Source organism: Osmia bicornis, chromosome 2 (genome assembly GCF_907164935.1).
Source record: "Osmia bicornis bicornis chromosome 2, iOsmBic2.1, whole genome shotgun sequence".
Taxonomy (NCBI): domain Eukaryota; kingdom Metazoa; phylum Arthropoda; class Insecta; order Hymenoptera; family Megachilidae; genus Osmia; species Osmia bicornis.
In genome coordinates this window covers 3,385,004-3,410,036 of record NC_060217.1, presented here as the reverse complement: position 1 = coordinate 3,410,036, position 25,033 = coordinate 3,385,004, and the positions used below count along the sequence as shown (strand labels likewise).

At 33.4% G+C, this 25,033-nt stretch overlaps 3 protein-coding genes and 1 long non-coding RNA gene across 6 annotated transcripts; 2 read left to right on the top strand and 2 right to left on the bottom strand.

The window, feature by feature from the left end:
* Positions 1–758: 758 nt before the first annotated feature.
* LOC123989301 lies at positions 759–3,955 on the bottom strand. Its single transcript, XR_006830549.1, has 7 exons — positions 3,665–3,955; positions 3,430–3,503; positions 3,172–3,341; positions 2,252–2,344; positions 1,462–1,608; positions 1,185–1,349; positions 759–1,085 (listed from the first exon to the last, which is right to left on the bottom strand). It is a non-coding gene; the product is annotated as an uncharacterized LOC123989301 (long non-coding RNA).
* An 11,588-nt stretch (positions 3,956–15,543) lies between these two features.
* LOC114875525 (protein FAM177A1) lies at positions 15,544–16,831 on the top strand. Its single transcript, XM_029185918.2, has 3 exons — positions 15,544–15,767; positions 15,833–15,952; positions 16,047–16,831. The coding sequence occupies exons 1-3, from the start codon at positions 15,693–15,695 to the stop codon at positions 16,302–16,304; spliced, it is 453 nt and encodes a 150-aa protein (XP_029041751.1). The 5' UTR covers positions 15,544–15,692; the 3' UTR covers positions 16,305–16,831.
* Positions 16,561–20,934, bottom strand: LOC114875524. The gene is made up of 11 exons (XM_029185917.2): positions 20,732–20,934; positions 20,461–20,555; positions 20,214–20,368; positions 20,004–20,134; positions 19,795–19,930; positions 19,347–19,725; positions 18,742–19,277; positions 18,305–18,677; positions 17,906–18,231; positions 17,595–17,829; positions 16,561–17,521 (listed from the first exon to the last, which is right to left on the bottom strand). The coding sequence occupies exons 1-11, from the start codon at positions 20,808–20,810 to the stop codon at positions 17,159–17,161; spliced, it is 2,808 nt and encodes a 935-aa protein (XP_029041750.2). The 5' UTR covers positions 20,811–20,934; the 3' UTR covers positions 16,561–17,158.
* A 619-nt stretch (positions 20,935–21,553) lies between these two features.
* Positions 21,554–23,728, top strand: LOC114875483 (ubiquitin-like protein 7). 3 transcript variants are annotated; one of them, XM_029185822.2, is made up of 5 exons: positions 21,555–22,010; positions 22,077–22,199; positions 22,415–22,620; positions 22,696–22,832; positions 22,906–23,728. In XM_029185822.2, exons 3-5 carry the CDS (start codon positions 22,450–22,452, stop codon positions 23,504–23,506), a joined length of 909 nt encoding a protein of 302 aa, XP_029041655.1. In that variant the 5' UTR covers positions 21,555–22,010; positions 22,077–22,199; positions 22,415–22,449; the 3' UTR covers positions 23,507–23,728. The 3 variants fall into 3 exon arrangements, with proteins under 3 accessions (XP_029041653.1, XP_029041655.1, XP_029041654.1); XM_029185821.2 differs by having other exon boundaries at positions 21,555–22,076; positions 22,142–22,199; XM_029185820.2 differs by having other exon boundaries at positions 21,554–22,199.
* The last annotated feature ends 1,305 nt before the right edge of the window (positions 23,729–25,033 follow it).

Here is a 25,033-nt window from a genome sequence, read left to right as displayed (position 1 = left end):
AAACTGTCGAAGTCTCTTCGACATCCTGTTTATTTACAGAGGGTCGTAAATTCTCTTAAGGGTTGCCTTGGCTCGCTAGCGCGAGATCTTTTGTTGTCTTACGTTTTCTCTGGATCCCACGCTTTCTCTTAACACGTGTGCACGGAATCGTTCTCGAGTCTTGGCGGAGCACCACCATCTTCCGCTCGCCCAAGGGTGGACCGAAGCCAGGGAGAGGGACCGCCTCCGGACAGGGATGGGCCCCACCACCATTGGACCAGGGATGATCCTGAGGGAGGATTCAGGATCCAGTGAGGAGGGGATGGCAGCCAACATCGATCGAGGATCTTCACCGCCAAGCTCAGAACGATTCAAAGCTTCAACCCGTTTGCATACATTCTTCATAAAAAGATAAAGTCTGAATAATAAAGGAATAAAAACTATTATTTTACCTTTAAAAATAAAGTGTACTTTATTAAAACCCGCGCCGCGAGCAGAGTGCTTTAGCGCTCCACGGGCACCTTACCCACGTAGTAAAGATCCAAAAATCCCTAGACACCTGAAATCCACGCGCAACAAATTGGTGACAGCGGTGGGATAATTCAAAAAGGGATAAACTTTTAAAGGTGATAAATTTAAAACGGCATAATTTTAAAAAAGTGTATTCAGTGTAATAACTGTAAATAACGCAAAACAAAACAAAGTGATTGTGTTAGACTTGTGTACGCTTTAATAATTTTGCCGGCTCGCGGGCGTGTGTTAAATAAATAACTGAACGTTTTACGAACTGCTTGATTGAGCTTTTATAATATAAGTGAACATTGTTAACATTAGTGCAACTTCTCCCTCTTGAGTTTTGGCACGGTTTCCTCAAGAGCGTAGGGTGAATACCGGAGACAGGTGATTTCGGCTGCCGTGCAAGCCATCCACCGAAATCACATGCACCTCGTTCACATCATCATTGGACCTCTCTTCGACTTGGAAACAGAGATCATCATCAAATCGCAGAACCAGAGGATCTCCCCGTGATTCAAGGCCAACCGAGATAATGGATTACCGACGGACGGAATTTGGTGTTTGAAAATAGAAAACTCGTTAAGTGAAACCTAAACGTGATTTATTGCGAAGCGTTAGCCGATCGCCTTACCAAACTGTAAGTCTATCTTATAAGTAATTGGACTATAGAGTATTATTTTTATAATTACCGTTAGAAATAATTTGACAAAATGCCGCCGTATAAGTTAAAGTATATGCGCGCCAAAAGGAGTCGCAAAATCGGCCTGCGGGAAAATACATTTTTGGTAGAGGAATTAAACATAGATTCATCAAATGCAGAACTTTCTTCATCTTCCGGGGCATCTTCTACCGATCTGCAATCGAAAGAATTAGGATTAGTTCCAATTCGACAGTTATCCCAGGGGATTGATACAGTTATGACGGATAATATTTCTATCCCCTTTAATAGCACAGAAATTGATGTACCTTTGTCCTCGACTACGTTTGCTGCTGCTGTTTCTAAAAATACTCCAATCTCTATAGAGTCATCTAGTACGCTTCCAGAGTCATATCTTCGTCTCTCTTTAGTGAAGGATTTGATACCTCAGTTTGATGGAAAATCTTGTTCTCTGACTGAATTCATTAAGGAGTGTCAATTAATTAATTCCAAAGTAAAGCCTGAGGATAGAGCCGGTCTTCTGTTTTTAATTCGTGGTAAAATCGGGGGGCATGCAAAATTAGTACTTTCAAATCGCCGGGAACCAAGTACATTAGATGAGTTAATTGGATTACTTAAAAGGGCATACGTGCGTACGTTTAACATGCATAGTATCAACGAGGAATTTACGGGATTGAAACAGGGAACTAATGATTCGGTAGAGGTTTTCGGATCGCGAGTAAGTAAAATATTAAATACCGGAATAGAAGTAGCAAAGGACACGTACAATTCTGAACAGTTAAGCGGTGTTGTTGATTTATTGAATAATACGGCTATAGCCACATTTATTAATGGCCTTCGGAACGGAATGTTAAGAATAATGCTTAAAAATAAAAACAGTCAAGAAATACCAGATCTTGAAGCTGTTATCGACATTGCACGTAGATTAGAATCAGTAACGGTCGAAGGGTCAAGATTGTCCCTATCTTCGTAGCCTCTTATCGGAAACGCGAACGTTTGTAAGGTAGATTTCGCTGAATGCCGATGCGTTGTTCCGCAATCCTCTAAACCTTTCTCAAATGAAACAAATGTCCTCTTGTCCGAATAACGCTCACTTACCAAATTAAATTGAAACAGACGACACAGACGCCTCTCCTTTTTGGGGGTTGCGGGAGGATGTCGTAGGCGCCAACGATTTGCCTCCCGTAAACTCTGGAAAGGTTGAGAAATTGACGATTCTGACATTAGTTCTGTTGACAGCGACGCATATTTAACAGCAGACGAAGCGGAAATGTCGCTCTCCTTAGAGACAGAAGTGTCTAGAAAGAATGAAACCCCTTTTGATGCCGCTAGTGGATTTAGGAAAGATGGTTTGGATAAAGAAAGGACTCCGTTACGTGGTTCGGCACCGGCAGGTACTCTTATCGAGAATCGGATAGGCGATACAAAAGCACCCCGCTCGGGAGTCGGTCGGAATGTCGTCCATGTGGTAAAGGGTGCTCAGGACCGGGTGAATCCGTTGGAATCGGATAGGCTATATAATAGTACCCCGCTTCGGATCTCCCACCTGAGTCACGCTGTTTGTAATGCGGAAGGGGCTTGTTGTGATTGGGGTGCCCGGGCTCTGGTGGGTTCGTTGATATCGGATAGGCTATACCACAGCACCCCGCTTCGAACCTCCAGCCCGGGACCTGTTGTTGGGGGCTGAGGAGCCCAGATTTTTGCAAAGCGGTATCATTGGGGATGAAACATCGGGGACGCCCGATATGAATGAGACACGACTTAATAGAAACTGCTATTCAGGAGACAGTGACTTACATAGACGAAATGACGTAACAGTTTTGTTTTGTTTTTCACCAATCCCAACACGATCATTGTACGCGCTTTCTCGATTTGTCTAGCATGCCACTGTCTGCGCTATTCTATTGCCCAGCATGTGTGATTTACGTGCTTGCACGATGGATGTACAGCGTGAAGGTGATCTCCGTGCTTTATGAGAAAGATGAGTGGATTAGATTCGGTATATTTTCTTATAATACCTCAGTACATGAAGCCACTGGTTTCACCCCACACAAATTGGTAGTCGGTGTGAAAGCCACCATTCCATCTGAGTTTTTTTTTTAAGCAGGAACCTCCACGTACTTTCTTAGGTTAATTGGATGATTTGTTCTTCAGAATTAGAAACACGCAATCTGCAGCAGCAGTAAACCTAGAAAAGAAAAAACAAAGGATCAAGCTATTATATTACAACAATACAACACCCCACAGATTCATTGTAAGCAAAAATGTGTACTTACCTAAAGAACTAGAAATCTTGAAATTTGATTGCAATTTGGCAGGGCCATTCAAAGTCACAAGAAAATGTAATGACCTAAATGTCGAGATAGAAATAGGAACAAATGAATTAAAAATAGTCCACACGAATAAACTTGAGTTAGCTTGTATAAAACCAGATTCTTCTTAAGAAATTGCGTGCATTAAATATATTACGTTAGTTTGGTACATTAAGTAAAGTAAAAGGAAAATTATTACCTATTCTTACTTTAGGGTTTAAGTTATGTATCCTGAGAACTTATAATATCTACAACGTATTATTATATGGTTCATGCAACGTAAAAAATATCGCTTGTATAGAAGGGTGTGACAACGCGAAGTTTCCGTACAAACAATGTAATTTAGGCTAGCGTAAACACTTTAAGGAAAGCTGTTCCCATTGGAAACACCTTTTGTATAAGGGGGGAGGTGTTGCGAACCTCGCTTGTATGTATGTGTGTGATATCGTGTGAATTTAGCCGCAAGCTTGTAATCACTAGCACTGAATGAAATGTAATATGGCGACGATGCCATAAGAGTATGACTGCAGCATGTCTGCATAATGTTATATCAATGCTCATAAATTAGGAGCCAAAATTCAAAGGAATGTACAGACAAAAGATAAGATACTGTAAAACTTTCAACACGGGTGATCGTGCTGGGAGAGAGTTGGAAATCCGGAGAAATAAGACTGTCACACTTGAAATTTCTAAAGAGCTAATTTATTGCGGGCTGTATCTAATTCGTTACTCGTAACGAAAATCATGTTGGTTCTTGAAACTGTCGAAGTCTCTTCGACATCCTGTTTATTTACAGAGGGTCGTAAATTCTCTTAAGGGTTGCCTTGGCTCGCTAGCGCGAGATCTTTTGTTGTCTTACGTTTTCTCTGGATCCCACGCTTTCTCTTAACACGTGTGCACGGAATCGTTCTCGAGTCTTGGCGGAGCACCACCATCTTCCGCTCGCCCAAGGGTGGACCGAAGCCAGGGAGAGGGACCGCCTCCGGACAGGGATGGGCCCCACCACCATTGGACCAGGGATGATCCTGAGGGAGGATTCAGGATCCAGCGAGGAGGGGATGGCAGCCAACATCGATCGAGGATCTTCACCGCCAAGCTCAGAACGATTCAAAGCTTCAACCCGTTTGCATACATTCTTCATAAAAGATAAAGTCTGAATATTAAAGGAATAAAAACTATTATTTTACCTTTAAAAATAAAGTGTACTTTATTAAAACCCGCGCCGCGAGCAGAGTGCTTTAGCGCTCCACGGGCACCTTACCCACGTAGTAAAGATCCAAAAATCCCTAGACACCTGAAATCCACGCGCAACAATATATATAAAGCGCAAAAACATCCGCTTTTCAACTTCAGAACTCTAGGGTTAGAGATATGCTTTATACGTCGTTAGAAAGGTCTCGATGAGATTTGCTCAAAACCGTTGCATTTGTGGGTCTAAGTAGTCGGAGTCAAACACTACAGGGTTTCAATTTTTCTATAAATAGTCTGTGGGTGGTACATTTTAGCGACGGAGTCTCTAACAACACAAGATGATATTAGGTCGATACGCGGAGTCGTCGGGGTCCCTCAAAACCCAAGATGATATTTTGTCGGTGCGCAGAGAGAGTCACCGGGGTCCCCGAAACCCCAAGATGATATTTTGTCGGTGCGCAGAGAGAGTCACCGGGGTCCCCGAAACCCCAAGATGATATTTTGTCGGTGCGCAGAGAGAGTCACCGGGGTCCCCGAAACCCCAAGATGAAATTTTGTGGGCGGGCAGAGAATCACCGGGGTCCTCGAAACCCCTAGATGATATTTTGTTAGTGCGCAGAGAGCGTCGCCGGGGTCCTTGAAACCCCAAAACCATATTTTGTCGGCGCAAAGAGTCATCGGGGTCCCCGAAACCCCGAGATGAACCTCTCGTTAGTTCAATAAAACGAATGAAACTGTTTTCTTTTGGAAGTGGGATAGTTTAATATTGTACTAACAAGAATTTTATTTTGCATTACCGTATCTACACTCACCCCCTGTGGCTGGGGGGTTTAGAATACAGCCACGGTATTCCCTGCCTATCGTAGGAGGCGACTACAAGGGGGCAAATATCTACACTCTTTGCCTTTTCTTTTATTACTGGGGGACTCTTTCAAATTCTCGGGTGCGCGAAAAACTCATCAATCACTTACGAGGGGAACTACCCAAGTGTTCCGCTCACTTATTAATGAAACTTTGCCACATTGTAGAGCTCGTCGCCCTGAACACGCCTATACCCCCTTTTGGGGGCAGACGGCTAATTGTTTAAAAGATATTAACAATTAAAGTTAGTTACCCCTTACATTGAGAAGCATGACAAACTAACACATACAAATGCTTAGCTCTGCGGTAAAACGCTTGACTCGCAATCTAGTTGTCTACGGTTCAAGTCCATGATTCACAACTTCTTTTTTCTTTTTTCTTTTTAATGATAATTTGTCTCTTTTTGAATAACTATTACAACTGTGCTATAATCATTGCATTTATTAATAATTAATTACATGTGCTGAAATTTTTTTGGAATTTAAGTTATCTTTTCTATCCAATACGTACATTAACACCCTTACCGCATTCAAAATTCGATATATCGATAGTTTCGATTAATTGTTTAAATATATAATTGATTAATTGTTTTCGATATATCGATAGTTGGATCGATTAATCGATATTTTCGATATATCGATAGTTGGATCGATTAATCGATATTTTCGATATATCGATATTTTCGATATATCGATATTTTCGATATATCGATAGTTGGATCGATTAATCGATATTTTCGATATATCGATATTTTCGATATATCGATAGTTGGATCGATTAATCGATATTTTCGATATATCGATATTTTCGATATATCGATAGTTGGATCGATTAATCGATATTTTCGATATATCGATATTTTCGATATATCGATAGTTGGATCGATTAATCGATATTTTCGATATATCGATATTTTCGATATATCGATAGTTGGATCGATTAATCGATATTTTCGATATATCGATATTTTCGATTAATCGATATTTTCGATATATCGATAGTTGGATCGATTAATCGATATTTTCGATATATCGATATTTTCGATATATCGATATTTTCGATATATCGATAGTTGGATCGATTAATCGATATTTTCGATATATCGATATTTTCGATATATCGATAGTTAGATCGATTAATCGATATTTTCGATATATCGATAGTTGGATCGATTAATCGATATTTTCGATATATCGATAGTTGGATCGATTAATCGATATTTTCGATATATCGATATTTTCGATATATCGATATTTTCGATATATCGATAGTTGGATCGATTAATCGATATTTTCGATATATCGATATTTTCGATTAATCGATATTTTCGATATATCGATAGTTGGATCGATTAATCGATATTTTCGATATATCGATATTTTCGATATATCGATATTTTCGATATATCGATATTTTCGATATATCGATAGTTGGATCGATTAATCGATATTTTCGATATATCGATAGTTGGATCGATTAATCGATATTTTCGATATATCGATATTTTCGATATATCGATAGTTGGATCGATTAATCGATATTTTCGATATATCGATAGTTGGATCGATTAATCGATATTTTCGATATATCGATATTTTCGATATATCGATAGTTGGATCGATTAATCGATATTTTCGATATATCGATATTTTCGATATATCGATAGTTGGATCGATTAATCGATATTTTCGATATATCGATAGTTGGATCGATTAATCGATATTTTCGATATATCGATAGTTGGATCGATTAATCGATATTTTCGATATATCGATATTTTCGATTAATCGATATTTTCGATATATCGATAGTTGGATCGATTAATCGATATTTTCGATATATCGATATTTTCGATTAATCGATATTTTCGATATATCGATAGTTGGATCGATTAATCGATATTTTCGATATATCGATATTTTCGATATATCGATAGTTGGATCGATTAATCGATCCAACTATCGATATTTTCGATATATCGATAGTTGGATCGATTAATCGATATTTTCGATATATCGATAGTTGGATCGATTAATCGATATTTTCGATATATCGATATTTTCGATATATCGATAGTTGGATCGATTAATCGATATTTTCGATATATCGATATTTTCGATATATCGATATTTTCGATATATCGATAGTTGGATCGATTAATCGATATTTTCGATATATCGATATTTTCGATTAATCGATATTTTCGATATATCGATAGTTGGATCGATTAATCGATATTTTCGATATATCGATATTTTCGATATATCGATAGTTGGATCGATTAATCGATATTTTCGATATATCGATATTTTCGATATATCGATAGTTGGATCGATTAATCGATCTTTTCGATATATCGATAGTTGGATCGATTAATCGATATTTTCGATATATCGATATTTTCGATATATCGATATTTTCGATATATCGATAGTTGGATCGATTAATCGATATTTTCGATATATCGATATTTTCGATATATCGATAGTTGGATCGATTAATCGATATTTTCGATATATCGATATTTTCGATATATCGATAGTTGGATCGATTAATCGATATTTTCGATATATCGATAGTTGGATCGATTAATCGATATTTTCGATATATCGATAGTTGGATCGATTAATCGATATTTTCGATATATCGATATTTTCGATATATCGATATTTTCGATATATCGATAGTTGGATCGATTAATCGATATTTTCGATATATCGAAAATATCGATATACCGATAGTTGGATCGATTAATCGATATTTTCGATATATCGATATTTTCGATATATCGATAGTTGGATCGATTAATCGATATTTTCGATATATCGATAGTTGAATCGATTAATCGATATTTTCGATATATCGATAGTTGGATCGATTAATCGATATTTTCGATATATCGATATTTTCGATATATCGATAGTTGGATCGATTAATCGATATTTTCGATATATCGATATTTTCGATATATCGATAGTTGGATCGATTAATCGATATTTTCGATATATCGATAGTTGGATCGATTAATCGATATTTTCGATATATCGATATTTTCGATTAATCGATCCAACTATCGATATATCGAAAATATCGATATATCGAAAATATCGATTAATCGATCCAACTATCGATATATCGAAAATATCGATATATCGAAAATATCGATATATCGAAAATATCGATTAATCGATCCAACTATCGATATATCGAAAATATCGATATATCGAAAATATCGATTAATCGATCCAACTATCGATATATCGAAAATATCGATTAATCGAAAATATCGATATATCGAAAATATCGATTAATCGATCCAACTATCGATATATCGAAAATATCGATTAATCGATCCAACTATCGATATATCGAAAATATCGATTAATCGAAAATATCGATATATCGAAAATATCGATTAATCGATCCAACTATCGACATATCGGAAATATCGATTAATCGAGAATATCGATATATCGAAAATATCGATTAATCGATCCAACTATCGATATATCGAAAATATCGATATATCGAAAATATCGATTAATCGATCCAACTATCGATATATCGAAAATATCGATATATCGAAAATATCGATTAATCGATCCAACTATCGATATATCGATCCAACTATCGATATATCGAAAATATCGATATATCGAAAATATCGATTAATCGATCCAACTATCGATATATCGAAAATATCGATTAATCGATCCAACTATCGATATATCGAAAATATCGATATATCGAAAATATCGATTAATCGATCCAACTATCGATATATCAAAAATATCGATATATCGAAAATATCGATTAATAGATCCAACTATCGATATATCGAAAATATCGATATATCGAAAATATCGATATATCGAAAATATCGATTAATCGATCCAACTATCGATATATCGAAAATATCGATATATCGAAAATATCGATTAATCGATCCAACTATCGATATATCGAAAATATCGATTAATCGATCCACCTATCGATATATCGAAAATATCGATTAATCGAAAATATCGATGTATCGAAAATATCGATTAATCGATCCAACTATCGATATATCGAAAATATCGATTAATCGATCCAACTATCGATATATCGAAAATATCGATTAATCGATCCAACTATCGATATATCGAAAATATCGATATATCGAAAATATCGATTAATCGATCCAACTATCGATATATCGAAAATATCGATTAATCGATCCAACTATCGATATATCGAAAATATCGATATATCGAAAATATCGATTAATCGATCCAACTATCGATATATCGAAAATATCGATATATCGAAAATATCGATATATCGATCCAACTATCGATATATCGAAAATATCGATATATCGAAAATATCGATTAATCGATCCAACTATCGATATATCGAAAATATCGATATATCGAAAATATCGATTAATCGATCCAACTATCGATATATCGAAAATATCGATTAATCGAAAATATCGATATATCGAAAATATCGATTAATCGATCCAACTATCGATATATCGAAAATATCGATTAATCGAAAATATCGATATATCGAAAATATCGATTAATCGATCCAACTATCGATATATCGAAAATATCGATATATCGAAAATATCGATTAATCGATCCAACTATCGATATATCGAAAATATCGATATATCGAAAATATCGATATATCGAAAATATCGATTAATCGAAAATATCGATATATCGAAAATATCGATTAATCGATCCAACTATCGATATATCGAAAATATCGATATATCGAAAATATCGATTAATCGATCCGACTATCGATATATCGAAAATATCGATTAATCGAGAATATCGATATATCGAAAATATCGATTAATCGATCCAACTATCGATATATCGAAAATATCGATTAATCGAAAATATCGATATACCGAAAATATCGATTAATCGAAAATATCGATATATCGAAAATATCGATTAATCGATCCAACTATCGATATATCGAAAATATCGATTAATCGAAAATATCGATATATCGAAAATATCGATTAATCGATCCAACTATCGATATATCGAAAATATCGATATATCGAAAATATCGATATATCGAAAATATCGATATATCGAAAATATCGATTAATCGATCCAACTATCGATATATCGAAAATATCGATTAATCGAAAATATCGATATATCGAAAATATCGATTAATCGATCCAACTATCGATATATCGAAAATATCGATTAATCGATCCCACTATCGATATATCGAAAATATCGATATATCGAAAATATCGATTAATCGATCCAACTATCGATATATCGAAAATATCGATATATCGAAAATATCGATTAATCGATCCAACTATCGATATATCGAAAATATCGATTAATCGATCCAACTATCGATATATCGAAAATATCGATTAATCGATCCAACTATCGATATATCGAAAATATCGATATATCGAAAATATCGATTAATCGATCCAACTATCGATATATCGAAAATATCGATTAATCGATCCAACTATCGATATATCGAAAATATCGATATATCGAAAATATCGATTAATCGATCCAACTATCGATATATCGAAAATATCGATATATCGAAAATATCGATTAATCGATCCAACTATCGATATATCGAAAATATCGATATATCGAAAATATCGATTAATCGATCCCACTATCGATATATCGAAAATATCGATATATCGAAAATATCGATTAATCGATCCAACTATCGATATATCGAAAATATCGATTAATCGAAAATATCGATATATCGAAAATATCGATTAATCGATCCAACTATCGATATATCGAAAATATCGATTAATCGATCCACCTATCGATATATCGAAAATATCGATTAATCGAAAATATCGATGTATCGAAAATATCGATTAATCGATCCAACTATCGATATATCGAAAATATCGATTAATCGATCCAACTATCGATATATCGAAAATATCGATTAATCGATCCAACTATCGATATATCGAAAATATCGATATATCGAAAATATCGATTAATCGATCCAACTATCGATATATCGAAAATATCGATTAATCGATCCAACTATCGATATATCGAAAATATCGATATATCGAAAATATCGATTAATCGATCCAACTATCGATATATCGAAAATATCGATATATCGAAAATATCGATTAATCGATCCAACTATCGATATATCGAAAATATCGATATATCGAAAATATCGATTAATCGATCCAACTATCGATATATCGAAAATATCGATATATCGAAAATATCGATTAATCGATCCAACTATCGATATATCGAAAATATCGATTAATCGAAAATATCGATATATCGAAAATATCGATTAATCGATACAACTATCGATATATCGAAAATATCGATTAATCGAAAATATCGATATATCGAAAATATCGATTAATCGATCCAACTATCGATATATCGAAAATATCGATATATCGAAAATATCGATTAATCGATCCAACTATCGATATATCGAAAATATCGATATATCGAAAATATCGATATATCGAAAATATCGATATATCGAAAATATCGATATATCGAAAATATCGATTAATCGATCCAACTATCGATATATCGAAAATATCGATATATCGAAAATATCGATTAATCGATCCAACTATCGATATATCGAAAATATCGATTAATCGAAAATATCGATATATCGAAAATATCGATTAATCGATCCAACTATCGATATATCGAAAATATCGATTAATCGAAAATATCGATATATCGAAAATATCGATTAATCGAAAATATCGATATATCGAAAATATCGATTAATCGATCCAACTATCGATATATCGAAAATATCGATTAATCGAAAATATCGATATATCGAAAATATCGATTAATCGATCCAACTATCGATATATCGAAAATATCGATATATCGAAAATATCGATATATCGAAAATATCGATATATCGAAAATATCGATTAATCGATCCAACTATCGATATATCGAAAATATCGATTAATCGAAAATATCGATATATCGAAAATATCGATTAATCGATCCAACTATCGATATATCGAAAATATCGATTAATCGATCCAACTATCGATATATCGAAAATATCGATATATCGAAAATATCGATTAATCGATCCAACTATCGATATATCGAAAATATCGATATATCGAAAATATCGATTAATCGATCCAACTATCGATATATCGAAAATATCGATTAATCGATCCAACTATCGATATATCGAAAATATCGATATATCGAAAATATCGATTAATCGATCCAACTATCGATATATCGAAAATATCGATTAATCGAAAATATCGATATATCGAAAGTATCGATTAATCGATCCAACTATCGATATATCGAAAATATCGATTAATCGATCCAACTATCGATATATCGAAAATATCGATTAATCGATCCAACTATCGATATATCGAAAATATCGATTAATCGATCCAACTATCGATATATCGAATATATCGATTAATCGATCCAACTATCGATATATCGAAAATATCGATTAATCGATCCAACTATCGATATATCGAAAATATCGATATATCGAAAATATCGATTAATCGATCCAACTATCGATATATCGAAAATATCGATATATCGAAAATATCGATTAATCGATCCAACTATCGATATATCGAAAATATCGATTAATCGATCCAACTATCGATATATCGAAAATATCGATTAATCGATCCAACTATCGATATATCGAAAATATCGATTAATCGAAAATATCGATATATCGAAAATATCGATTAATCGATCCAACTATCGATATATCGAAAATATCGATTAATCGATCCAACTATCGATATATCGAAAATATCGATTAATCGATCCAACTATCGATATATCGAAAATATCGATATATCGAAAATATCGATATATCGAAAATATCGATTAATCGATCCAACTATCGATATATCGAAAATATCGATATATCGAAAATATCGATTAATCGATCCAACTATCGATATATCGAAAATATCGATATATCGAAAATATCGATTAATCGATCCAACTATCGATATATCGAAAATATCGATATATCGAAAATATCGATTAATCGATCCAACTATCGATATATCGAAAATATCGATATATCGAAAATATCGATTAATCGAAAATATCGATTAATCGATCCAACTATCGATATATCGAAAATATCGATATATCGAAAATATCGATATATCGAAAATATCGATATATCGAAAATATCGATTAATCGATCCAACTATCGATATATCGAAAATATCGATTAATCGATCCAACTATCGATATATCGAAAATATCGATATATCGAAAATATCGATTAATCGATCCAACTATCGATATATCGAAAATATCGATATATCGAAAAAATCGATTAATCGATCCAACTATCGATATATCGAAAATATCGATATATCGAAAATATCGATTAATCGATCCAACTATCGATATATCGAAAATATCGATATATCGAAAATATCGATTAATCGATCCAACTATCGATATATCGAAAATATCGATATATCGAAAATATCGATTAATCGATCCAACTATCGATATATCGAAAATATCGATATATCGAAAATATCGATTAATCGATCCAACTATCGATATATCGAAAATATCGATTAATCGATCCAACTATCGATATATCGAAAATATCGATTAATCGATCCAACTATCGATATATCGAAAATATCGATTAATCGATATATCGAAAATATCGATTAATCGATCCAACTATCGATATATCGAAAATATCGATATATCGAAAATATCGATTAATCGATCCAACTATCGATATATCGAAAATATCGATTAATCGATCCAACTATCGATATATCGAAAATATCGATTAATCGATCGAACTATCGATATATCGAAAATATCGATTAATCGATCCAACTATCGATATATCGAATTTTGAATGCGGTAAGGGTGTTAATGTACGTATTGGATAGAAAAGATAACTTAAATTCCAAAAAAATTTCAGCACATTTAATTAATTATTAATAAATGCAATGATTATAGCACAGTTGTAATAGTTATTCAAAAAGAGACAAATTATCATTACAAAGAAAAAAGAAAAAAAAAGTTGTGAATCATGGACTTGAACCGTAGACAACTATATTGCGAGTCAAGCGTTTTACCGCGGAGCTAAGCATTTGTATAGATTAGTTTGTCATGCTTCTCAATGGAAGGGGTAACTAACTTTAATTGTTAATATCTTTTAAACAATTAGCCGTCTGCCCCCAAAAGGGGGTATAGGCGTGTTCAGGGCGACGAGCTCTACAAGGTGGCAAAGTTTCATTAATAAGTGAGCGTAACACTTGGGTAGTTCTCTTCGTTAGTTTAAAAATAATTACCTAGTGAACAGGGTATACAAACTATGTAGCTGAAAATTAACTAACGATAAGTATATAACGATAGCCATGCTAAACAACGTGGCAACACCGCTCACGTGACAATCGGGAGTCCTATTTTCAAAAACAGAGTCCTGTGCTCGGAATTGTAATTACCGTCTTTTTTAATTAAAAGCTGTAGTAATATACGCTATTTTGTATTAATTATGTGTAAACAAGACATAAACGTTGCAACTATGGCAAGTAGAAGTGATGTGGTAGTATAAAATTGTTATAAATGTGATATAAATTTTGTGTACTCTCGAAGTAGTTTGGTGTTGTGAAGCATGATATTTGAAATATTTACAGTGGTTTCAAGAAAATTTAGGTATGAAGCAAAATGAAACCATCTTTGGATCAAATTGAAACATTTAAGAATTGATAAACGTGTATATAAGTTAATAAAAACCTTGAAACAAGCGAAATTATTGGAACGAAACCAAAGAGGTTATGTGAAGTCCAGAGAGTAGCCGAGAGTCCGACGACGTTGATTGGCTGGGAGTCTGGGAGTCCGGGAGGCAGATAGAGTAGGGTTAGCTGTTGATATATTCAGACCGGACTCCCGCGGTGTTGCCATTTTTACTTCAGCACGGCTAGTGGTATATCTTGACTCAAGTTCGTTGCTGCCTTGTGCGTTGTGCACAGCCTTGTGATTCATATAGTTCTTTTTTTAGTGTTGGATGTAGTTGACATCACAAATGAGTGTTTGTAAATAATATCTTGCAATTTCTGCACATTTTGTTTCAAATTATTGATTATGGATGCAGAAAATGATAAGCCCTCTGATTTATCTCATGTTGTTTTGAAAGAAATTTCTAATAATGAAGCGCATGTATGTAATTTTAAAAATGTACATACATTGAGATGTCATTTTTATTATGGCCTAAATAATTGTAGGATCGTAAGTCATTAAAGCAACCGAAACGTATATTACATTTTTCGGACGGGGATATGGAAGAATATTCTGAAGATGACCCGGATTCTTCAGAAGAGAATAAAATAACTCAGATCGACCCAGTTAAGTGTTGTTTATTGAATAATTTTATTATGCTTTTACACTAGGAAAATGGTTTTTAAATGGTGTACATAAAATTAAAAATTAACTTTTTAGCACACCCTTAACTGGTTACCTTGGACTTGGTATCAAACAACATGGGTTGGTGGCAAGATATTGACTGGTTGTGATTATGTAGGTGAATGGTTGGCAAATTTTTTTGGTATTACATCTCCAAAATATGAATTTGAAATTAATGAATTCCATAGACTTCAGGCTCTTGAAAATGAAATGTTACATAAACAGGATTTAGAAATGGGTGGATGGAATGCTCAGAACCAAAATAATCTTATAAATGATAATAATGTGCAATAAGATTATAATTGTTGTTTTACAATATTTATTCACTCAGTTCATTTTACATTAATAAACAATATTGTATCATTCAATATTGAAATGTTGTACATAAAATAATAATTTTGCTATCTAAAGCGTTACAAGTATGTAAGCTTTGATATACATACTTGATAATATAAAAAATTTTTTAAATATGATCAAGTACATAGTACTTGATTAGTGCAAATGATATAAATATATGTGCAAGTATAAAAATGTTATCTTTATGAAAAACTTAACAATAATGTAAATACTTTTATTTTGTTTTAAAGTGCACACCAATTGGTTTGAAGTATTCAGTTTCTCACCATGACCTTAATGTTACTGTAAATTACTATTTATATAGAGAATGTACAATCTACAAAATTCTCTTGTCATAGAAAACTTAGTATTACAATATTTTTATACACAAATTTTGACATAAAAATCGTGTATAATTAATATATTGTAATGATTCAAAAACATGTAAGTAATTACTGAATACATTTGCATTTTTAGAAAATTAATTTTCTGATTGTAATTGTCACCTTTCACATTGTATATTGTCATAAACAATATTTTTTGTATAAAGTTTTTATTAGACCTTGAGAATGTTTTTTTTTTTTTTTAGTAATCATGTTAAGAATTACTGTAATATAAAATATTGAATTAGGAAGATCATTGAAATCGTATTTATAATAGACGGGACAATGGCATGTTAAATTACTCGGTGCCAGTATGTGTTGTTTCAAAGGAACATTAGTAAGCTCTTTATGTAATTGTTTTTAGCACAGCATATACCTGCAGTCTTGCATAGCAGGAACTGATATTTTATACATTTATATGAAAATCTCTTATGTTTCTGGCACAAACCTGTGCAAAGCACTAGTAAGGACTAGTAAAGAGCTTTGAAGGCCCTGAGGTAAATGCCTTTGTAACCACGAACCTTTATACTGTTCTATGTGTGCTAACATCTTATTTGCTACGTCAGTTCTAAATGTAGGTGGTAGATTACATATTCCTAAATTGATTACTGCAAGACCCATATTGCTATTAGGATTAACACCGACACCGATCAATGTTCTGCCGATTTTGCAAGCCGTCAACATTATATCGGCAGTCAATTGAAGTTCTTGTATTTCCATTGATCCAAATTTCGATGATAAATTAGCTTCGTATAACGAATGCGAAATACGTTTGACTTGTTTCGTCACTTTCTGTTAAAGTAGTTAAAAAATATTATTTTGCATCTATGAGTTTATTTTTTATCTTTCGTAAATTTATACTTACCGCAAACAAATCGGCTGAAAGATATTCTAAATTCACATTATCCGGATCTGTTAGTAATCTATACAACGTTGATCCGCGATTATCAGGAATTTGTTGTAAATCTTTTACTGTTTGATTCTTACTCAAGGTAAGTACTAAAGTATCTAAACGACCCAACTCTAATATGGCGTTACCGATTTTATATTCTGAATCTTGGAAAACATGAATATCAAGTAATTTTGTAATACATTTTTGCCTGCAAAATCATGTTTTTGTTCATTCATTTTTTTCTCGCGTCACGGTTATAGATGATGTTTAAATTATTATAGTACCTTGATCCAAATGCCTCTGGCATATCGTAATTATCATCTACCCCCATATCTATTTCACTAATTGGATTCCATGCCAATCCAGCTGCAATTAAATATCCAATCCAAGCAAAAGGATGAGGAGTAAGATGATGACTTCCAGACCAATGTGCTACAACTATACCTACTGAATCCTGTTCGAGGGAAGTTTTTATAGCATTTTTTGTATTTGCATAAGTTGATGGCGGACATCCGGCTAAACTGTTATAACTCGCTGTTCCAGAACTCGGTAAGATATTACCACCTGCTATTTTAAATGCTTCCGTCCACTCGGAAAAATCATAATCTGCCTGTAATACAAAATCATGAATTGAACTACAATTGCTTTCAATAAAATGAGTAAATGCGTATAATCGTATTCACCTGAAATCCATATTCAACAAGAATAATGTTATTGGGTATATTATGAAATTCTACTTTGGAATGTAATCCATTGGAACATAACAATAAGGTTGTACTCGGACACAAATTTAAGATATGCCATAATTCTTGAAGGCAGGAGTATGATTTAAATACTTCCGACATATCTGTTTCTATGGTTTCATTTACGGACAAATTCAAATCAAAATTATCCGCCTGAACAAGTAAATTGGCTAATCTGGGTCCAACGTGAACGTAACTTAAACTTGGGAATACTGCCAATAGTTCTTGAAATATAGGCCACATTTGTGATAAATGATGTTGTCCTACATTAGAATCAACATCTAAAGTTGGAACCAAGTCTAAATGTCGATCTCTAAAATGTATAATAATGTATTAGATATTCATGATCTATATAGAGTATACAATTATTTACAAACCTGCAATAACGGTCAAGAGTAACCATTTCTGACTTTGAATAACAAAGTTGCCAATCGCAATTTGGAGTAAGTCTCGAGTACAGATGTAAATACGATATTTTGAAAGACGACCATAAATCAATCATATGTAGCAAATATTCTAATGTAGGTATACGCCCTCTGGGTGAAATATCTAACAATATTCCACGGTGAGTAAATCTTGGCTCATCTTTTATAAAAATTGGTTCGATTTCACATGCTTCCGATCGATTATAAATTTTGCTTAATCGCAAAATTTGTACAAAAGTACAAACTGCATAATGTAGCCCAGCTAAACTTCCGGCTCCAACTTTAATAGTATTTTGTGAAATATGTAACTGATATCCTTCAGGTTTATTGAATAATTTTTTATTTACTATGCATTCAATTCTGTTCTCATTAAGTAATTTTCCCGAACTGGGATGCACTTCACCGATTTTTACATCGTAACCCAACTCTAGTAAATGAGTTCTGCTAATTTCCCAAACGTCTAGTATTTTGTGAACGGATTCGGTACCCTATGCAATAATATATGTACATAAATGAAATGATGTTTATTGTAATCATTCTTAAAAATAATCTTATACCTGTATTATAGATATAAATAGTTCTTTCCCGGCAATAAAGGGTGCAGAGACGTTTTTCAATTCAACAACCGTTTTCGGCTGCGGCCACAGTAAACTATAAATTCCATCTTTTTCTGTACTCTTAGTTGGACTATCTTTGCCCGATTCTCGTATAGGTACCTCATACACCGGATCTAATGATTTACCAGAATCTATAGAAAGCTGACTCATGTTACTTGAAATACTTTTTTGGCAAAAATTTCCTTCTGCAAATGTTGTAGTCGGACTATGTACCGCTTCACTCTCATTCGATACGAAATTTGGTAAAAATCTTTGAAGGAAACAGTGCAAAGATTGCTTTCCTCTAGAAAGATCATATGGAGTTTTCCCTGCAAAAGTTCTGCAACAAATATTTCTTAACATATGATAAGATCTGTACTATTATTTCAATATTGTACTATCTATATACCCTTTAGTTGCTCGTACAAGAGGATTTGCACCTGCTTGTAGCAATTCCTGACAAACAGCAACATCACCACGATCTACTGCATCGTGTAATGGTGTAGCACCACATCCATTTATAGCATTTACATCTGCACCTCTTTCTATATAAAAATGATATATTAAGTCACCTAACAGTATTCATACATGTATATCATGTAATATTTGAAATTTTACCAATTAAATATGTGACAATATCTTTGTTCCCATAACAGGCTGCCCAATGTAACGGTGTATTTTTACTACCATGGGAATCCCATGAATTTACATTTAGTCCTGCATCTAATAGTTGTATCACCCTGTCTATCCTTTAAATAATTATATATTATTAGAAAAGTAAATAAGTAATGGGTATACTTACATTATAAATAAGTATATATTGCATACTCAGATGCAGCAGTTGCCCTTAATAATTCTTCAATATAAGTGCGGCGTATTGCATCACTTGATGCAACATCTACAGCATTACATCCATTACTATTCTGAATAGCTGGATTAGCACCACAGCTTAACAATGTCCTTACAATATCTGGTTGATTTGCCTATATTTTTATACAATTAAAATTAAAAACACAATATTTCATATGTATATTTGTATGTATTATAATATATACATATACAAATATATTATTACCTTTGAAGCATATGAAAGAAAGGTACCTTCTTCTAAAAGTGGTTGATTTAGAATCTTTTCTTTCGTTATACCTTCAGCTGAATTACCATTTTCACCTATTACAGAAGAATGACAGAAAATTTAATTAACTTTACTTTAAAACTATTAATATTTCGAATATAATATGTTTCATGCAACTTGTTTTCACCAATTTCTTTATATTATTGCAAATAAAAACATTTTTAACATAACATTATGTGATAAATTTGAATTAAAAATTTGTCCCACATACAGGCATCTAAAAGGGATCTAATTATATCTGTACGTCCATGTTCAATAGCTGTACGAATATTTTCGCAAATGTCTTGCATTTCTGCTTATTCTTATATCAAAATTGTATATTGCACAGCATTATAAATAAATTATTTAAATGTCATCTAAGAAGCGTTATTACACACATGTCACTGAATTTCATGATATCAGTGACTATGGATGTAAAAGACTGGACATGCCTTTGTTTTCGAGGGGTTACAATTTAGGGGTTTCTAGACACCCCAGGATGACATCAGGTCGGTATGCTATCGTCTTTGGGCTTTATATACATATATAAGATTCTATCCTTCCTTATGAGCCTGGCCTCATTTTTTCCAGTTATTTATTATAGCGTTTTATGTAAAGCGTTTAGCGGTATTATAGCTTTAAGTTACTATTTTATGTTACCTAAAAACCTGTATTAAACTGCGCATGGACCTGAGTTAGGTTCAAAGCATATTTGAAATTTAAAAAAAAAAGTTGTCGATAAGTTGTTGAGTTGTTTCAGCCGTCTTTGTATAGATAGCGCTGAGGTCGAATTTTGAATAATAATAATTTTTCAGTCTTCTACTAATTTCGACTGATTGCTAAAAAGATAAAATCAAAAAGAATGAAAATTGTGTCTTTTCAACTGTCGGTCATGCCAACTGTACTCTGTATTTGCAGATCTGTTTTCACCTGGGGGTGTCCGGGACCCCCCAATAACACGATCCTTCGAGAACAAAGCATATCCAGTTTTGCTGGATCTATATTCACTAATGCTACTGTATTATTGATGCAGTTTTCGGTTGAGCATCACAAAAATATCGATGTGTCGAATGTGGCGAACATCGAATCATCGAAACTATTTATCGATCTTACATTTTCAAAATATTATTTTTTTTACAGTGTATGTTTAAATGATTAAAATTTTAATTTAAGTTTTGTGACATTTTATGCATATAAATATAATGAACTGAGAGCATTACGAGTAATAGTAATATTATTTAATTCATAGCAATTTGAATTGACAAAATATACTCATAGTCAGCGCCATGTTATTCTATTTCTGCAATATAGCGTTGAAAATGTATTTAATATAATTATATCTTAAAAACAATATAATAAAATTAACTATAGTCTTAACACTCCAAATACTTTACAAAATAAACGAAAAAAGTAAGATCAAAATAAGGATGAAATGAAAAGTGAGAAAAAACGATAAACGTATCATGTTTTGTTGATGATTTCGTAAAATCGAAGTGTATATCGAGTCGAAAGTGCGTTCTGTTGCGTTTTCGAATAGTATTTTTTAGAAGCAGTAATGACTTCAGAATTAATTTTAGGTATACGTCTAGAACCTCAGACATTAACTACAATTAAATTAAATGATATTAATTTTAAAATAAAGGTTGGAGAACTGAAATACGAGACAGCTAAAAAAGTTAACCTAGCGAAGGAATTATTTGGTAAGATGACACTTCGTTTTCAGCTTCTGTTCTTTGTTTTAAATTCTTCCATTGATTATTTTATCTTCTTAATATACAAATAAGATATGATATAATAATAATATATTCTCTTTTTATATGAAATGTTATGTATAATGTCAATAAAAGTAATTGTTATATCACAAATACACTTGATTATATATTTGTACATGTATTTTATGGTTTGTTTTTTTTAGAACTTATTTATTGCGGCTCTGTGCTGGAGGATGATATGACCTTAGAATTTTATGGTATAAAAAGTGGTGCAATGGTACATGTGTTGAGAAAAAGAGAATCAGAGATGATGTCATTACCAAAATACATATCTGAAGACAGTATTTTACAGCTTGCATCTACATTTAAATCATTTAAAGAAAATCCCAAACTTAGGAGTGCTTTAAATGTATATTATTTATTATGTTATATTTATGTTTTATGAAAAGTACAATATCTAACAAAGTGTATTTATTCATTTTAGCATTTGGGTGAAAGACCGGAGGTTATAAATAATATAATTTCATCTTCTCCTGGATTACATGAAGACACTGTAGCAATTGCAATCTTGCAGGATCCTGATTTAATGGCATATTTTACAGATGTAGATACTGTTCGAAGGTACATATTATTTATTATGCTTTTGAATATTTTGATTATTTAAAATTAATGTATACGTTAATTTGTTGAACAGATTTGCAGAAGCACATCCAGTTCTAGTAGAGGCAGCTCAAAATATAGCTGCTGCAGTTCATGCTGAAGTACATAATAATACAACTGCTGGCACTAACTCTTCACTGTCTACCTTGCAGCCAACTGCTTATTTATATAGTTTAGACAATTTGAGTGATGATGAAGAAATGGCTGGTGATTCATCTCAATCTTCAGATTCTACTCAGCCCTCAAATATATCTAATAATCCATCAAACTCTGCAATTACTGTTGCACAACTTGCTGCAGCAGTTTCCAGAGCAAGAGCCAGGAGCTTTCCTCTTTCCAATTCTCCCTCATCTACTTCAGCTGGTAGTACAAATTCTGGAGTAATAACTACAGAGATGTTTACACAAGCTATGCAACAAGCATCTGCAGCAACTCCGGGTTTAATAAATGACACAACGCTACCACCAATTTTACCACCCGTTTTGCCGCAATTCACAGATTTGCAGCGACAGTTAGCGCAGATGCATGAACTAGGATTACAAGATGACACAGTAAACATTCAGGCATTGCATTTCACAAACGGTGATGTTCAGGCAGCGATTGAACTTGTGTTCAATGGTTTTAGTAACAATTAAATTTACTAATTTAGTAGGTACAGTGAATTATTCAAAATTAATAGGAAATAACAAAAATATAAGTATTTGTGTCCTATTTTTACGAAATTAAACAAACTTCGTGAAACTTAAAAATGCGAAATGCTTCTTAAAACGTATAAAAATTACTTGAATTCTTGTTTTATATTTTTCCGTTTTAAAAGCATCTACTGGAAACACATAATAAATCCGATTTCTTAAATATTTCATGTAAATTATATGTTACATTTAAAAAGTCATTTAAAATTATTTGTATACTTTTGATAATGTTATTAAAACATATATTTTATACAATTTTATTAATGTATATAAAACCAATATATATACATGAAAATAAGTAATAAAATTATGTATATAAATAAGAAAATTATAGATAGATGATTACATCAAATTCTTTCTTCGGTACATTTTCATTTAGTATAATAAAAAAACGAGGAATCATATCAAATGTCAAGGAATTAAATATTGCTCCGTATGACACTGTATAAGCAGTGACTACAGATACAAAAAGATTGGACATACCTTTATTGTTGAAAGGTTATGCTTTTGGGGGGTCTGAGACACCCCCAGATGAGGTTAGGTCTGCCTGCAAAGAACAGAGCCGGTATAACATTCGTGCCTGTTTTACCAATCCCTCTTTTACCACGCCTCGCATTCACAAATGAAAAGACACAATTTTGAATCTGTTTGTTTAGAAATCAGTTAAAATCAGTATAAGATTGCATGATTTGCAATCACAACGCATGTTGTAAAAAGCAAAGAACGTTTTCTGGCGTTTGCGACAATGTTATAATGCATCCCTTGCATCCCTGTATTCCACGCAAGGGTTGTAAGGGATACGCAAAGGATGCAAGAGGTGCAAAGAATACGCAAGAGATGCAAGGAATGCAAGAAATACAAGGGATGCGTCAAGGATGCAATGAATATGCAAGAGATGCAATAGATACAGGGATACTGGAACGGTCCCCGTGAGGCCCACAAAGTGGGCTAAAATAATAAATAATAGGGATGGTGAGGCGAGGCCCACAAGAGGCTGAGAAAATGAGGCGACTTCACCCCTCGGCAGTCGCTATAAGACTGAATGGTTGTCACCTTGCTCTAGGTCGAACGGCTGATAGCGGTGCTCAATCAGCCATAGCGTTCCACTTCACCGCCGCTGCCAGATTTTTTTTATCGTAGGGAAATCTTGCATAAGATTTAGTTAGATTACTACTGACTAAAACCTACGGCAACCAACACTGGCCTTATAGGATGGGCTCAGGGACCTTATGTGCATTTCCCTAGAGCTCTTCATATCTGGCATAAAGATGCCGATCTCGCGGGAGGTCCAAACTGGGACCTCTCCCTGATGCCTATCCTGTGGCTGACCCCGGGGATCACTCCGGGTGTCGGCCTCTCCTCAGCCCGTGTGGAAGGACACCCAGAGCCCTCACTCTCGACGTAAGCGGTTTTGGTAGTGAAGCCATCATATCTGGTGTTGATGGAAGGGCTGGGTCCGTGTTGGGGGTG

What these genes read in the sequence shown, in the direction of transcription:
- LOC114875483 (XM_029185820.2), top strand. Translation starts at nt 22,055, where the DNA reads ATGACTTCAGAATTAATTTTAGGTATACGTCTAGAACCTCAGACATTA. An exon ending in CCTAGCGAAGGAATTATTTG is followed by an intron (nt 22,200 to 22,414) that starts GTAAGATGACAC and finishes TGTTTTTTTTAG; the next exon opens with AACTTATTTATTGCGGCTCT. An exon ending in GATGTAGATACTGTTCGAAG is followed by an intron (nt 22,833 to 22,905) that starts GTACATATTATT and finishes TTTGTTGAACAG; the next exon opens with ATTTGCAGAAGCACATCCAG.
- LOC114875525 (XM_029185918.2), top strand. Translation starts at nt 15,693, where the DNA reads ATGGATGCAGAAAATGATAAGCCCTCTGATTTATCTCATGTTGTTTTG. An exon ending in TTTCTAATAATGAAGCGCAT is followed by an intron (nt 15,768 to 15,832) that starts GTATGTAATTTT and finishes AAATAATTGTAG; the next exon opens with GATCGTAAGTCATTAAAGCA. An exon ending in AAATAACTCAGATCGACCCA is followed by an intron (nt 15,953 to 16,046) that starts GTTAAGTGTTGT and finishes TTAACTTTTTAG; the next exon opens with CACACCCTTAACTGGTTACC.
- LOC114875524 (XM_029185917.2), bottom strand. Translation starts at nt 20,810, where the DNA reads ATGCAAGACATTTGCGAAAATATTCGTACAGCTATTGAACATGGACGT. An exon ending in TATTTATATCTATAATACAG is followed by an intron (nt 19,278 to 19,346) that starts GTATAAGATTAT and finishes ATTATTGCATAG; the next exon opens with GGTACCGAATCCGTTCACAA. An exon ending in ACTCTTGACCGTTATTGCAG is followed by an intron (nt 18,678 to 18,741) that starts GTTTGTAAATAA and finishes TATACATTTTAG; the next exon opens with AGATCGACATTTAGACTTGG.